The sequence below is a fragment of the Podarcis vaucheri genome (genome assembly GCF_965113315.1).
Source record: "Podarcis vaucheri genome assembly, chromosome: 10".
Taxonomy (NCBI): Eukaryota; Metazoa; Chordata; class Lepidosauria; order Squamata; family Lacertidae; genus Podarcis; species Podarcis vaucheri.
In genome coordinates, this window is record NC_138748.1 from 57,562,697 (window position 1) to 57,574,960 (window position 12,264).

Genomic DNA, 12,264 nt, shown 5'->3' on the forward strand with positions numbered 1-12,264 from the left:
GTTTTGAAGCAACAACTGAAAACTCCTAAAATTCTAGAAACTCAAAGATTTGTTTATAGTTTATTTTCCACTTGATAACACATTCTGGCTGAAAAACAGCTGCTAGTTTACAACGAATTATTATTACTTCCTGATGGAGGAGTGTAAATAGCTTTCAGGAGAGACATTCATTAACAGAGGCTGCTAGTTTGAAGTAGGAAGCATCAACGCAGCATCTCCACAAAGAATGCAGAGCTCAGACTCTTCCGCAAACAAAACATAAAAACAGTGAAACTATTTCTTATATCTGATGAAGTGGCTTGTAGTCCGCAAACACTAAATTACGCCACAAGAAATTTGTTCGTTTTAAAGTATACAAGAACTGTTTTCACGTTTGAAAGCTGAGTGATACAATCCAAATCGTTCACTTAACAAGCGGGTTTTAAGCACTCCCAATTCTGTTCTGGATTTTTTCAAAAAAAAGGTGTGCTTAGTTCCCATTTGGGCTCTGTAAACCCCAAGATTTCATGTAACTACAGCAGAGAAATTTATAATCCTAGAGTTCTGTATTCGAAATCACCAAAAATGGGTTATAAACCACAAGCACGTTTTGAAGTGGGGGAAACGGGACACTCTCCCCTATAACTACTTCCCCCAATTGAAAGTACAACAGTGAGGAATACTAAATCAATCCTGTATATGAACGGCAAGTTTGCCAAAACTGCAATAAACACACCATTTATTCCTTGCAGTAAAGTATTTGTCAGAAATCTCCGCCTCCAAGCAGAGAGAAGGAAACCCTTGGATCAAATACGCCCAGCAAGACGTTCCTTTTAGCCACGCAAAGACTTGCGCACTACCAGTTACCACATGCGCGCCGAGGCTTAAAATCCTATACACAATCTGGGAAATAAAACCGCTTGAAGCCTAAGCAATTTACTTCTGTAGCACAGGCTGCGCAGCAGGGTCATTTTAACCCTTTTATAATTTCACGTTTCGTTCGTCTAAAAATCAGAAATGAACAATAACCAAGTAAAAAACAAAACAAAAGGAAGCGAAGAATGGCATCACAACCACTGAGTAACAGGATCGCTGAGCCTCCAAGTTACAAAAAGACCTCAAGGCATAATTTGCGAAGGCTAAAAATCTTCACAGAAAGAAGCCCTAAAATATATATATATCTCACGGAATCCGAGAAATAAAAATAAAAACTCCACTAACTGAATTCCTGACTCAAAATCCTCTGAGAATGCAAAAAAGCAGGGCCTCCCTCCCTCCTACAGCAGACGACCCACCGGGCAAGCTGCTCTGAACTATTGCGGTGCTCAGAGCTTAACTAAATTTCGAAGAGAGAAAACTCCGCCTCCGCCAACCTCCTTCGCCTACAAAAAGAGAGCCCTCCTTCTTTCCTCACAGCCACAGGGAACGCTTTAATCAAGAGCGCCGCCCAGCGCGAGGTCCCCAATTGGCTGCCCGCTGGAACAAAGGCGGGGCGAAAGTGTTGTTATGATAAAGAGCAGTCCCGCCTACGCCTCGTGCGCGGAGAACTTCCCAATGCCGGCTCCTCCTCCTCCTCCCCCCCCCTTTTTAACTTGCGCTCACGAGCCTTTTAACGGCTCTCAAGAAGCCCATTTTCTCCACACGATTCGGTCTCGAAGCTCCGCCCCTTCCTCCCACGACTCGCGCGCGGGCTCCTCCGCTTGCCTAAAAAGTTCGCCCATAGGCTCCTCCTCCTGCCTCTCTTGGCTATACTCCCGCCTCCCCCCCCCCCCGTCTGTACGAACGCATGAGAGGAGTTTGATGCCTCCTTCCACACAAATACTGCTCCTCCTCCCCCGTGCGCCCTGCCGGCGAGACCCCGCCCCCTGCTCGCGCAGACACGCCTTCTTTCTCCTTTCGGACCCCGCCTCTCACCGTCGCGCGCTCGACAACCGTCCCCCCGTCGTCGCCACCCTCCTCGCATCGCAACCGCACGAGTCGCTCTCACCCGCCCTCAGCGCCCTCCCCCCCCTTCCTAAGCCCCATCTGTTTCCCCGGCTGGTTGAAGCGCAGTTTCTCCTTCTCCTTTTATATATATATATATATATAAAATAATATCTATAAATATACATTGTATGGACGGGGCAGTAGCGGCGACCTGAGGTGAAGGTGGAAGATGGGTCCGTGTGGCGGCAGCCTCCAGCAGCAGCGCCGCCCCCGCCTGCCTTAGAGACCCGCGAGCAGGCGAGGGAGGAGGAGCAGGAGGCGGCGGCTGAGGAGGCGCCAGCCCGGACAAGCCCCATGCGGAGGAGTCGGCGCGGAGGGGGCAGCTGCGGCTGCTGAGAGAGGCTGAGGGCGAGAGAGAGAGAAAAAGAGAGTCCTTTCGGTCGGGGTGGGGAGGAAAAGGAGGAGACCCACCCCCGTCTCTCTCGCGGCGGACACCGGCAAAGCAGCGGTCTCTGAGGGGCGCTGGGGAAAGGGGCGATGTGCCCGGAGGAGGACGGTGGTTGTGGTGGCGGCGGCGGCGGCGGAGGAGTGGTGGTGGTCTCGGCGGCTGCTACTGCTGCTTCTGCCGCTTCGGCAGCCGCGAGCGGAGATCCGGAGGGGACGTCGGCGGCAGCGACGGCGGCGGCGGCCGGTCTCTTGAGCGAGCTGCGCTCTTGGTGGGAAGTGCCGGCCATCGCTCACTTCTGCTCCCTCTTCAGGACCGCTTTCCGACTGCCCGACTTCGAGATCGAGGTGAGTCGGGCTCCGAAATAATAATAATAATAACATTAAAAGATGAAGTGGAAAAGAGAGAGGGACCCGCTCGGTCGATAAATGGGACCGGCCGATCGATCCGGCGGCCCCGCCTCCCCCTCGAGGAGGAGAAGGGATGGGACGGGACAATAACTCCGCTCGCCTCTGTTTTGCCTTCCTTCTCTCGCTCTCTCCTTAGCCGGAAGGCTTTTAGGGTCAGTGCTCTCTCTCTCTCTCTCTCTCTCTCTCTCTCTCTCTCTCTCTCTCTCTGTGTGTGTGTGTGTGTGTGTGTGTGTGTGTGAGAGAGAGAGAGAGAGAGAGAGAGAACAACTGCGACCCGCCCACCCCTACTTGTTATTGTCTGCCCAATTTTCTTTTAAGACAAGAGAGTTTTGTTCGGCGAGCTCGATATTGATCCTTCTCCAGAAAGGGATGTTGGCTGAATGTTTTCACCCGTTCTAACGGATTTCTTAAAAAAAATATATTATTATTAATTTCATTTTTAAAAGTGCCGGCAATCATGCTCTTGACCCTTCCTAGGTGGCTTTGCCATCCTTCTCTCACTTATCTTGGAGTAAGCCCCGTTGAAGCTAGTAGGACTTACTTCTGAGTAAATATTCACGGTTGCACTGAAATGGCTGGTGCATGCTTGGTCTCCAAAGTACTTTTAGCGATTGATGAATCGGAGGACGTGCAGTTGCTGGAGGGCAAGGGGTGGCGGCAGAATTAGTTACACATAGATGGAGAACTGCGACAAAGTACATGTTTGTTTTGTTTTTCACCTCTTAATTTTTGTACGTATCGAAGGTATCTAACAAATGAGTGGTGGGGGTGGGGGTGATGACCACACCAGCCTTCACAATCCTTCCCCCTGGGAAGATAGCAGCCGTGATTAAGAGAGTCTTTGCAAAACCAAGGAAGGAGGGGTGGGTGGGTTGGTCGGGATCCGTCCTTGCCTGTTCCACCAGGATCCGAAGTGTGCGAGACCGGTGGAGGACTGAATCAAGACCGATCTGAATTGCTACAAACACTGCTAAACCAAAACGGGCTCCGTCAGTCTATTACCTCGAACGTATTGTTTTACCCGTCTACTCACCAGTAAACTGGGGGGAGGTTGTTCCTAATTCTAAAAACACCCCTTTTGTTGCCCTCTCCCTTTCCCCAAGCTCCCATATTGGTCAAGGGAGGAAGGAAAGATTGACTGTTAGATCCCCCAGTCCCCGTAGGAAATGACAGTGCTGATCTCTGTCCTTCCTCTCCCTCCCCCCTCCTTTGGTGGCCCTGACTGATAGCTTGGAAGAGTTTGTTGTTTTGCTGCCATTATCCCTTCAGGGAAAGGATGAGTAGGAGAGAATGGAGTTTTACTTCTGCCTGCTTGTGATGGAGGTGCCACATGCTGCCCTGGGGCTTTGTGACAATCGAGCTCTGAGCTTTGTGACAATCCAGAAGGGTGTGTGTGTGTGTTTTCAGCCCCGCCATTCTCCACTCATTTTCAGTATTCTCAGGAGTTTGGATCTATTCTGTTTAAAGAGTGGCAGCAAGTTTACATTAATTCAAATAAAGTTCGGAAATCTGCTTAGTTCATAGGGCTCAGGTTCAGTAAACGGATAATCATGCAAGTGGCAGAAAAATACTTTGATACTACTATATTGCTACAATTAGAAAGCTACACTTGTCTCTCAGTTTTATAGTTTTTAGTGACCCTTTTCTGGAATTTGGGGTATTTTGTCAATCAGTTCAGTATTACAATGGGTTTTTTGAAGTAGTTGCTCACCCGTTTGTTTCAGTGCACACCCTTAAAATACAATGCTATGTACTTTTTCAGTGTTCAATGTTACAGATAAAAGTGCAGCAACTTGAGGCGGTGACCTTACTCCTTCTTGTGGTGTGTTGTAGAATTCAATAAATATGGATAATGAGATCAGATGGAAGAACGTGGTGTGTGTGTGTGTGTGTGTGTGAAAGAAAGAGAGAGAGATTGTACCCACAACAGACCTCCCAGAGGCTCTGGCTCATACTCCCAAGATCCTAAGCAGCTTAGGCCAATGTGATTAAACCTGGGGTTTGCCATCTGTTTATAGCAGATGTAACAACTTTGGTGCCTCTGATGCTCTTTCAAACTTTAAAGTGTACATCAAAGACTGTTCTTGCCAAGAACCAGAGGTTGATTTCCAGTCTAAGAGAGTCTAAGGAAAATTGCAAACGTGAAATATTAAGTAGTTGGGGTGTGATGTCTAAAAGGGTGGGTTGGTACTGCTGTTCAATTATTACTGCGATGCAGGATTTGGAAAACAAATGAAAAGGATGTGTGTTGACATGTAAAGATCTTTAGAAGCCTATTAGAAACTGGGATGTTGCTACTTTAACATTGCAGACTGTCATATCAGCTGAAGCATTTCTATCCTGCTAAGTATTATAATACTTCAGAAGGTGGTGGACTCTCCTTCACTGTTGATTTTTAAGCAGAAGCTGGATGACCATCTGACATGGATGCTTTTAGTTGAGATTCCTGCATCGGAGGTGGTTGGACTAGATGACCCTGTACAATTCTATGATTCTATAAAATATGTATGTAATGGACAGCACTTTGGAATTATAGAAAACACATTCACTACTCAAAATGGTGGCAGTGCTAGGAGGACTTTGGTCTTTTGTGACCTATACAAGTATCATTCTTGACTGAAAACTTGAGGAAAGCAGGGTGGAAGCTAGCTAGACAGAAATGAGTATAAGTTACATTGCTCCCTGAAGGAATAATAAAGAACCTGTTCACTTTTCCCCCTTTTTAAAATGTCACTTGCCCTCAGGTTGTTAATTGCTGTGTCTTGTTGGACACTGGCCATTTCTAAGGCAGGGGATGCGATTCTTTAACCTACTGACGGAAGCATGCATGTATTCATAATTCTGTACTGAACTTTTGAGAATTGTTGGTTCAAAGCAACCCTTTAAGAGGTATATACTATTAGTGATTCAGTTTCTAAATACTTTTGTAGGGAGCACAATATAAATTTGGGATGAATTTGCACTGCCACTAACACCTATTCACTGTAGCAGAATCTTGTGACTAATTTTCACAATGCATTCCATCTTCTGATCTAATACATTTTGTAGGTGTGACTGACCATCAATCACAGCCCAACAATTAGACATGCACAGGTCTTTCCTATGAATGTGCTTAAGTGTGCCTGCTATTATTTTGAATAATTGTCACCACAGTACTGTGCTGAATATTTTGGATGTGAATGGTACAAATGGGAGGAGGCACGTCAAGATTATATTTATGTGTCTTTAATCTTCCTTTTAGCTAGATTCATTCTAGAAGGGTTAGGAATTGCAATGAGATGCCTCTGATTTTCAAAGGTTAGCAAGCCACCTTTCTAAAGATGTTCAATTCAACAGCATGTGAGAATTCTTAAAACTCTTTGAAGGATGTTAATTTTGGAGAGAATCCCTTATGCAGTGCTAAATTTTTGAAAGGAGGAAGGATCTCCCAGTGATGGAGTTCCTTATCAAAGAGGGCCCCTCCCCCACCTATTGATGTAGACTCTCAAGAGGAGGTTCTCTTGCCAAGCACATGAAGCAAGGGGGAAAGATCTTGAATTTACAATGATAAAGGGCAATTGCACTAGCCTTTCACCTTTGGAAGCCCAAATTAGCATCTGGTTTGCTTCAAAAGTGAGTTTGGACTTCAGTTTCTAGAAGGTGCTTGTCAAATGTAAACATTTAATATGGTCTGGAGGAGCAACTGCCTCCTCTTTTGGGGGATGGGGAAGAAGTTGTGTCATGCTGTGTTTGATTTTCCCTCCCCAAACTCCTCCCTCTATATTTTTAACATGTTCATTTAGAGTAGACTATTATTTGGCAAGAAATAAAAAGGGTATAAGAATCTCTTTTCTTTTTTTGGTGGGACATGAAATAGAAGTTTGTTATCACTGAAAATAAGTGAGACAGAGGCACAATTGCATAAACTTTATGCAATGGCTTCTAAATGGGGTCACATCTGGGGGAAATGGAAGAGTAGGAAGGGGTGGGAAGAGCCTGTTGGGAATGTGCAGCCCCCCCCTCCTGGAAAATCTATAGACAGGACAGATGGTAAAAAGATAGATGGAAGGCAGAGAAACACTGCAGGGTAGGTTGGTGAATTCCATTTCCCCTCTAGACATGGGAGTCCCATATGGGTTCAAACTTCAGAAAGGAGGCTGACAAAATAAATGTCAAAGCTTCTACTTGACATCATTGCTTGTACATTGAATCTCTTGTGACTCTTCACAACATGGACTGCTGAGGGTGCAACCATTTGTACTTATGTGCTATAGTTGGACAGGAACAAAGGGCCAGTAAAGTGATAAAAAGTCTGGAATATCCTTCAGCATTGTTTTAATCTACCACAGGGATTACAGCTGTGGACAGCACTTTCCCCTTTTGCAACTCTCTACTATGGCTACAGGTGTCAGGAGAGAAGCATTTTGCACAGAGCAAGTTGTATGATTTTCTCCATCATAGGAAGAGGGATGTCAATAAAAACAGTCCCCCCCCTGAAATCTCTCCCCATTTATGTTAAACAACATTTGAATGAAGCACTTTTTTACTCTTAGGAATATTTATATTAAATACGGTATTTATTAAAGACATTGAAAATATTGGCAAAGAGTGATTTTATTGATTATATACTCAAACATGTTATCACTTTACAAGGACTTGTAAGCTCCAATGACTTAACCATAATGAACATGTGAAGCTGATAGTGGATTCACTCATTGAATCGATGAAACAGAGAACCTGTCCTTTGTATATTTGTTATGTTCAGTAGCTTTTCTATTTGTTGTGGTGCCACAGTTATATGAAGTGGTCCTTAGAGATTTCTATAATACAAGAGATTATGAACATTTGACAGACAGAAGCAGAGTTAAATAGAATGACCAATGTTTGGGTGATAACCCAACCATTTACACTAGCTTTGGATGCTGAGCACTTTATATCTAAAGGCTTAGCATGATGGTCTCTTTAGTGTTTTTGACATTCTCCTCTTCTTTTGTTTCTCTTTTGACATGCAGATTTTCCCCCTAGAGGATCCACCTTAGTGTCACTATGGATTTTCCATTGAATGGCATTCCATAGTACCAGCAGTTATGCCTCCATCTAAGTGGCAGTCCCATGACCACATCTGGCTTGGGGCACAGGATATATGTCCTGAAGCTTGTCATACTTGAGGTCAAACTGTATTCTCAGAAATAGGGGATGATGTGTGTGTATATATGGGGAGGGAACAGGGAAAGGTGAGGGCTGTTTAATATAGACATTGAAGGAAGAGCAAGAACCCATTCTAACAACAAAATCATCTCTAGACTACTAATTGTGTCTGCCATGTTCTTTTTTTAGTAACTTGAATTTCAGCCTTTTGTTGATGCCTGTATTTTCAGTGTTGTGTAACAAACACAAGAAACACATTTGTTTTAACCCTGTAAATTTATTGAGTCAATGGCAGAAGCTGACATTACTCAAACCCATCTCCTTACCTAGAAGGTGGTCCTGGCACAGGACCAGCAGGCCTGATGGATGCGTATGGTCTTTCCAGGCCCCATGGAAACAGTTCTTCACCAACTTGCTTCAGATGCCACAGCTAAAAAAATAATGAAGCTTCACATAGAGCTTGGGCAGCACAAATGAGTAACATACACTTGCTCCTGAACTTGGACTGTTTCTGCTTCTACAGTTTTTCTTTTTTTATATGTATAATAATTTTTATTAAGTTTTCCATTTTAACAATCCAATCCAATCACATTAAATATTCCAAATTATACAAATACATATCATAAAGTCCAAATATTTTGCCAAATTATAATTTTTTGTTGGGGCTTCCCATGCTTCAAGTTCGGTGGGATCCAATCATCTTATGTTTCTACTGCCTTGAGTTTCCAAAAGTTCCTTCTTTGAGTCCTCCTGTTGTTATCCTTTCTTTCACAGCCTCTGAGTTATTTCTGCTTCTATGGTTTTTCAGATGAGAAACTCCTTAACAGTCTTGTCTTTGTGGATACTTTGGCATAGGTGATACAGCAGATAGACAGAAAATTTCTATGGCCCTTATTGGCACAGCCATTATTCCTTCTCTTCTAGGTAATTTCAGTGCTGAAAATGCAAAAGAGCATAGGCAGCATGTTATACAGACAGTCTGATCCTGTTCATTTTATTCAAGAGTAAGCTTCTCTGTGTTCAGTAAAACTTCCTGTTAAGTGTGCTTTGAACTGAAGCTTTAGCCCCTTCAGTTTGGATGGCAGTCTTGAAACTATCATATGCCTTGGCACATCAACAATTTATTGGATTAATTCTCACTTTTATGTTGTTAGAAGTATACATCTTGAAGATTAGGCAATAGACTTGTCAAATGTTAGACGGTAATTATCACTACATTGGTACCTCGGGTTAGGTACTTAATTAGTTCCGGAGGTTTGTTCTTAACCTGAACCTGTTCTTAACCTGAAGCACCACTTTAGCTAATGGGGCCTCCTGCTGCTTCCATGCTGCCGGAGCACGATTTCTGTTCTCATCCTGAAGCAAAGTTCTTAACCTGAAGCACTATTTCTGGGTTAGCAGAGTCTGTAACCTGAAGCGTATGTAACCTGGGGTACTGCTGTATTGACGTAGTTGAAGAGACTTAAACTATTATTTAAAAAATAATGGCCAAGGTTCTGATCCCCCTTTCCAGGAAGAACAGGGCACAGGTACATGTTGAGGATAAAAAGCTGATTAACAAGAATAACGAACAGGAAGGAAGGATATATTTTGGCTGGGTTTGTTCCTTTTCCTCCTCATATTCTGTCTGTTGATACACAGAGATAATGTACTGTGCATTCCAAATTCCATGCTTGGAGTTACTTCTGCTTTCAGTATGAGTTACACAGGAAATTGAGTTGCTGGATGTACATCATCACTAGAAGAGTGAGCAAGAGGGGAGGCATTAGTTTAACAGTTGTTATAAAACAGTTAGCTATTAGGTATTCAGTTGAAATTATTTGACTAATGTAATTTACATTGCAGCCCTATGTATTTCTTCTGTCAGAAATTAAATATATTCTCCTTTGGGAGGGAGGTGGAAAAGGAATGTGTGGAGCAACTGCAAGTGCTTCTGGATGACACTGATTATTTATATTTGTGTTTAGGCCTGGTTTGGAAACTGCATCAGAATTGATCACCCTGATGGATAACAATATCAAATGACACTATTATACTTACTTGATCTCTCAGTGGCCTTTGATACCATTGACCACTCCTAGATCAACTGTATGGGATGGGTTTCTGCAGGGCACCATTTTGTCCGCAATGCTCTCTAGCATTTGTATGAAGGTGGTCATTAAAGGTTTTGAAGCATGGTGCCATCAGTACACTGATGACATACAGCAGGCATAGGCAAACTCGGGCCTCCAGATGTTTTGGAACTACAACTCCCATCAGCCCTAGCTAAAAGGACCAGTGGTCAGGGCTGATGGGAGTTGTAGTCCCAAAACATCTGGAGGCCCGAGTTTGCCTATGCCTGACATACAGCTCTGTCTCTCCATAATATCTGGATCAGGAGAGGCTGTGCAAGCTCTGGATCAGTGCCTTAATGCAGTGGTAGATTAGATGAGGGCCAGTAAACTGAATTTCATTCTTGGGAAAGCAGAAGCTCTGTGCGTCCCATGTCTCGAAGATAGGTCAGTAGGTAGCCTGTTCAGGCTGCACTCCCTCTGAAGAATGGATACTCCTGGATACATATGTGTCATTAGCTGCCTAACTGACCAGTGACTAGGACTGCCTTTTGCCAGCTTTGTCTGTTATGCCAGCTGTATCTTGATTGGGATATCTTGCATAGTCCATGCATTGGTAACAATGCATTGGCTGTAATGTAATCTGTGTGGCTACCCTTTGGCCTGGGCTTGAAGCTCCAGCTAGTACAGAATTCATTAGGTAGTGGCTAGATTGCTGATGGAGGCAGGTGGCCACCTCTGGTAACATACCTTTTTACTGGCTGCTCAAAAGCTACCACACAAGATTCAAGGTTCTTGTGTTGATATATAAAGCCCTGAACAACTTGTCCAGGATACCTTATGGACCACCAGAGCCTTTCTATCCCAGTTCAATCACTGAGATCATTCAGAGGAGCACTGTTAGTTGTCTTCCATATTACAGAGGCCTGATTGGTCTCAACCAGAAGCTGGGCATTTAGTGTCACCTGTCCCATGCTATGGAATGCTCTTCCAGTAGGGATTCGGCAAGCATCCTGGCCTTTGACATTCAGGTATCTCTTGAAGACTCTTTATTTTTCATTTTTCACTGCTGATAGGCCAATGCAAGCTGTTTAAAATCAGTTAATGATTATTTTGTACTGTTTTTATTTATTATTCTCATTTTTATGGATTACATACAGTAAGCATGCAACTTATTTGGGGATTATGTTCTGGGGATAGCACCTAAAACAAAAATTGTGTATAGTCAAAATGCACTGGCTGCAATGGCAGGTGGGATTGCCAAAGTGCCCCCCCCAAGACTACCTCCTTTCCGCTGCCATTTAACCCCCCCTTTTTTTTGGCCAGGCTCATAAACCTGAATGCACAAAAGTTAAATGTGTGTAAGTTGTGAGTGTACTGTATTGCTGTACATTTCCCCGATGTTTTATGAGATGACAAGATTTCTTAATACCTTTAAATATTAATAATAAAATAAATAATGATGGACAATATCTGCCTCATTATTGCAAACCTAATTTGGTTAATGGCCTTGCCACGTCCCAGATGTTTCTAAGGGCCAAGCTTCCTGAGCTCTATGAGCTGCAGCAAGAAAAGCAAGAACTTGACATTATCTTTTACCTAACATTGCTGGAGAAACCTTCGTGATCCTTTTTTGGCCCACAATGCACATTTCTTTTTCCAGGTCAGCCTGAGTTTTGATATGTCCACAAAACAATTAGCTAATGATTTCCCAGGTTCTCACTTCATAGTGAGAGTTGCCATGTATGGTTTTCAGTGCGGCACTGAGTCATATCTGGATCCAGAAATAATATAACATATTTGTACTGCACCCCATTGTGAAGTTTTGTGTTTTTTAATCAAAAAATAATGCTAATGATGAGTACTGTCAGAAGGGAAAAGAATGTGTTATTATTACTATTTATAAAGTGCTTAATAACATAGAATCTAGAACATAACAAATACTTAACAGAGAGGTGTTGTTGTTTTTAAAAAAGAAAGTTTGCCAGTTGTTGTACAAAGTTAGGAAAACAATAGAACCTCTGCCTTCAAGTTTTTAATCTAATAGATGTGCTGCAAAAGAAAAAGAGTACAAATTATCCACAGTTACATTACTGTTTCAGTGGCCAATGAGAGAGAAGAGTCAGTTCTGGGAGCTGAGAACCAAATAATATTGGTCCTAGCGAAATTGATGGGAGTGGGCCATACAGTCTCATAGTTGGGTGGAACAACTGCTAGTTGAAGATTATTGAGTAATGGTGCAAGAAACTGATTTGTTTCCAGTGCTATTTATAAATAAGAGAAATGAAAGTATTAGAATGTCACCATCCTAAACCTTGGAGTGGCC

At 43.3% G+C, this 12,264-nt stretch overlaps 1 protein-coding gene across 3 annotated transcripts in view; it reads left to right on the forward strand.

The window, feature by feature from the left end:
- The first annotated feature begins 1,998 nt into the window (after positions 1-1,998).
- CECR2 (CECR2 histone acetyl-lysine reader) overlaps positions 1,999-12,264 on the forward strand; it is a 111,835-nt gene continuing 101,569 nt past the window's right edge. For all 3 annotated transcript variants that reach the window (XR_014224037.1, XR_014224038.1, XM_082240371.1), the window contains exon 1: positions 1,999-2,697. Coding sequence is in view for 1 of the 3 variants with exons in the window: in XM_082240371.1 (XP_082096497.1) it covers positions 2,443-2,697 (255 nt within the window). In the remaining 2 variants the exon portion in view is untranslated. The remainder of the gene's footprint in view (positions 2,698-12,264) is intronic.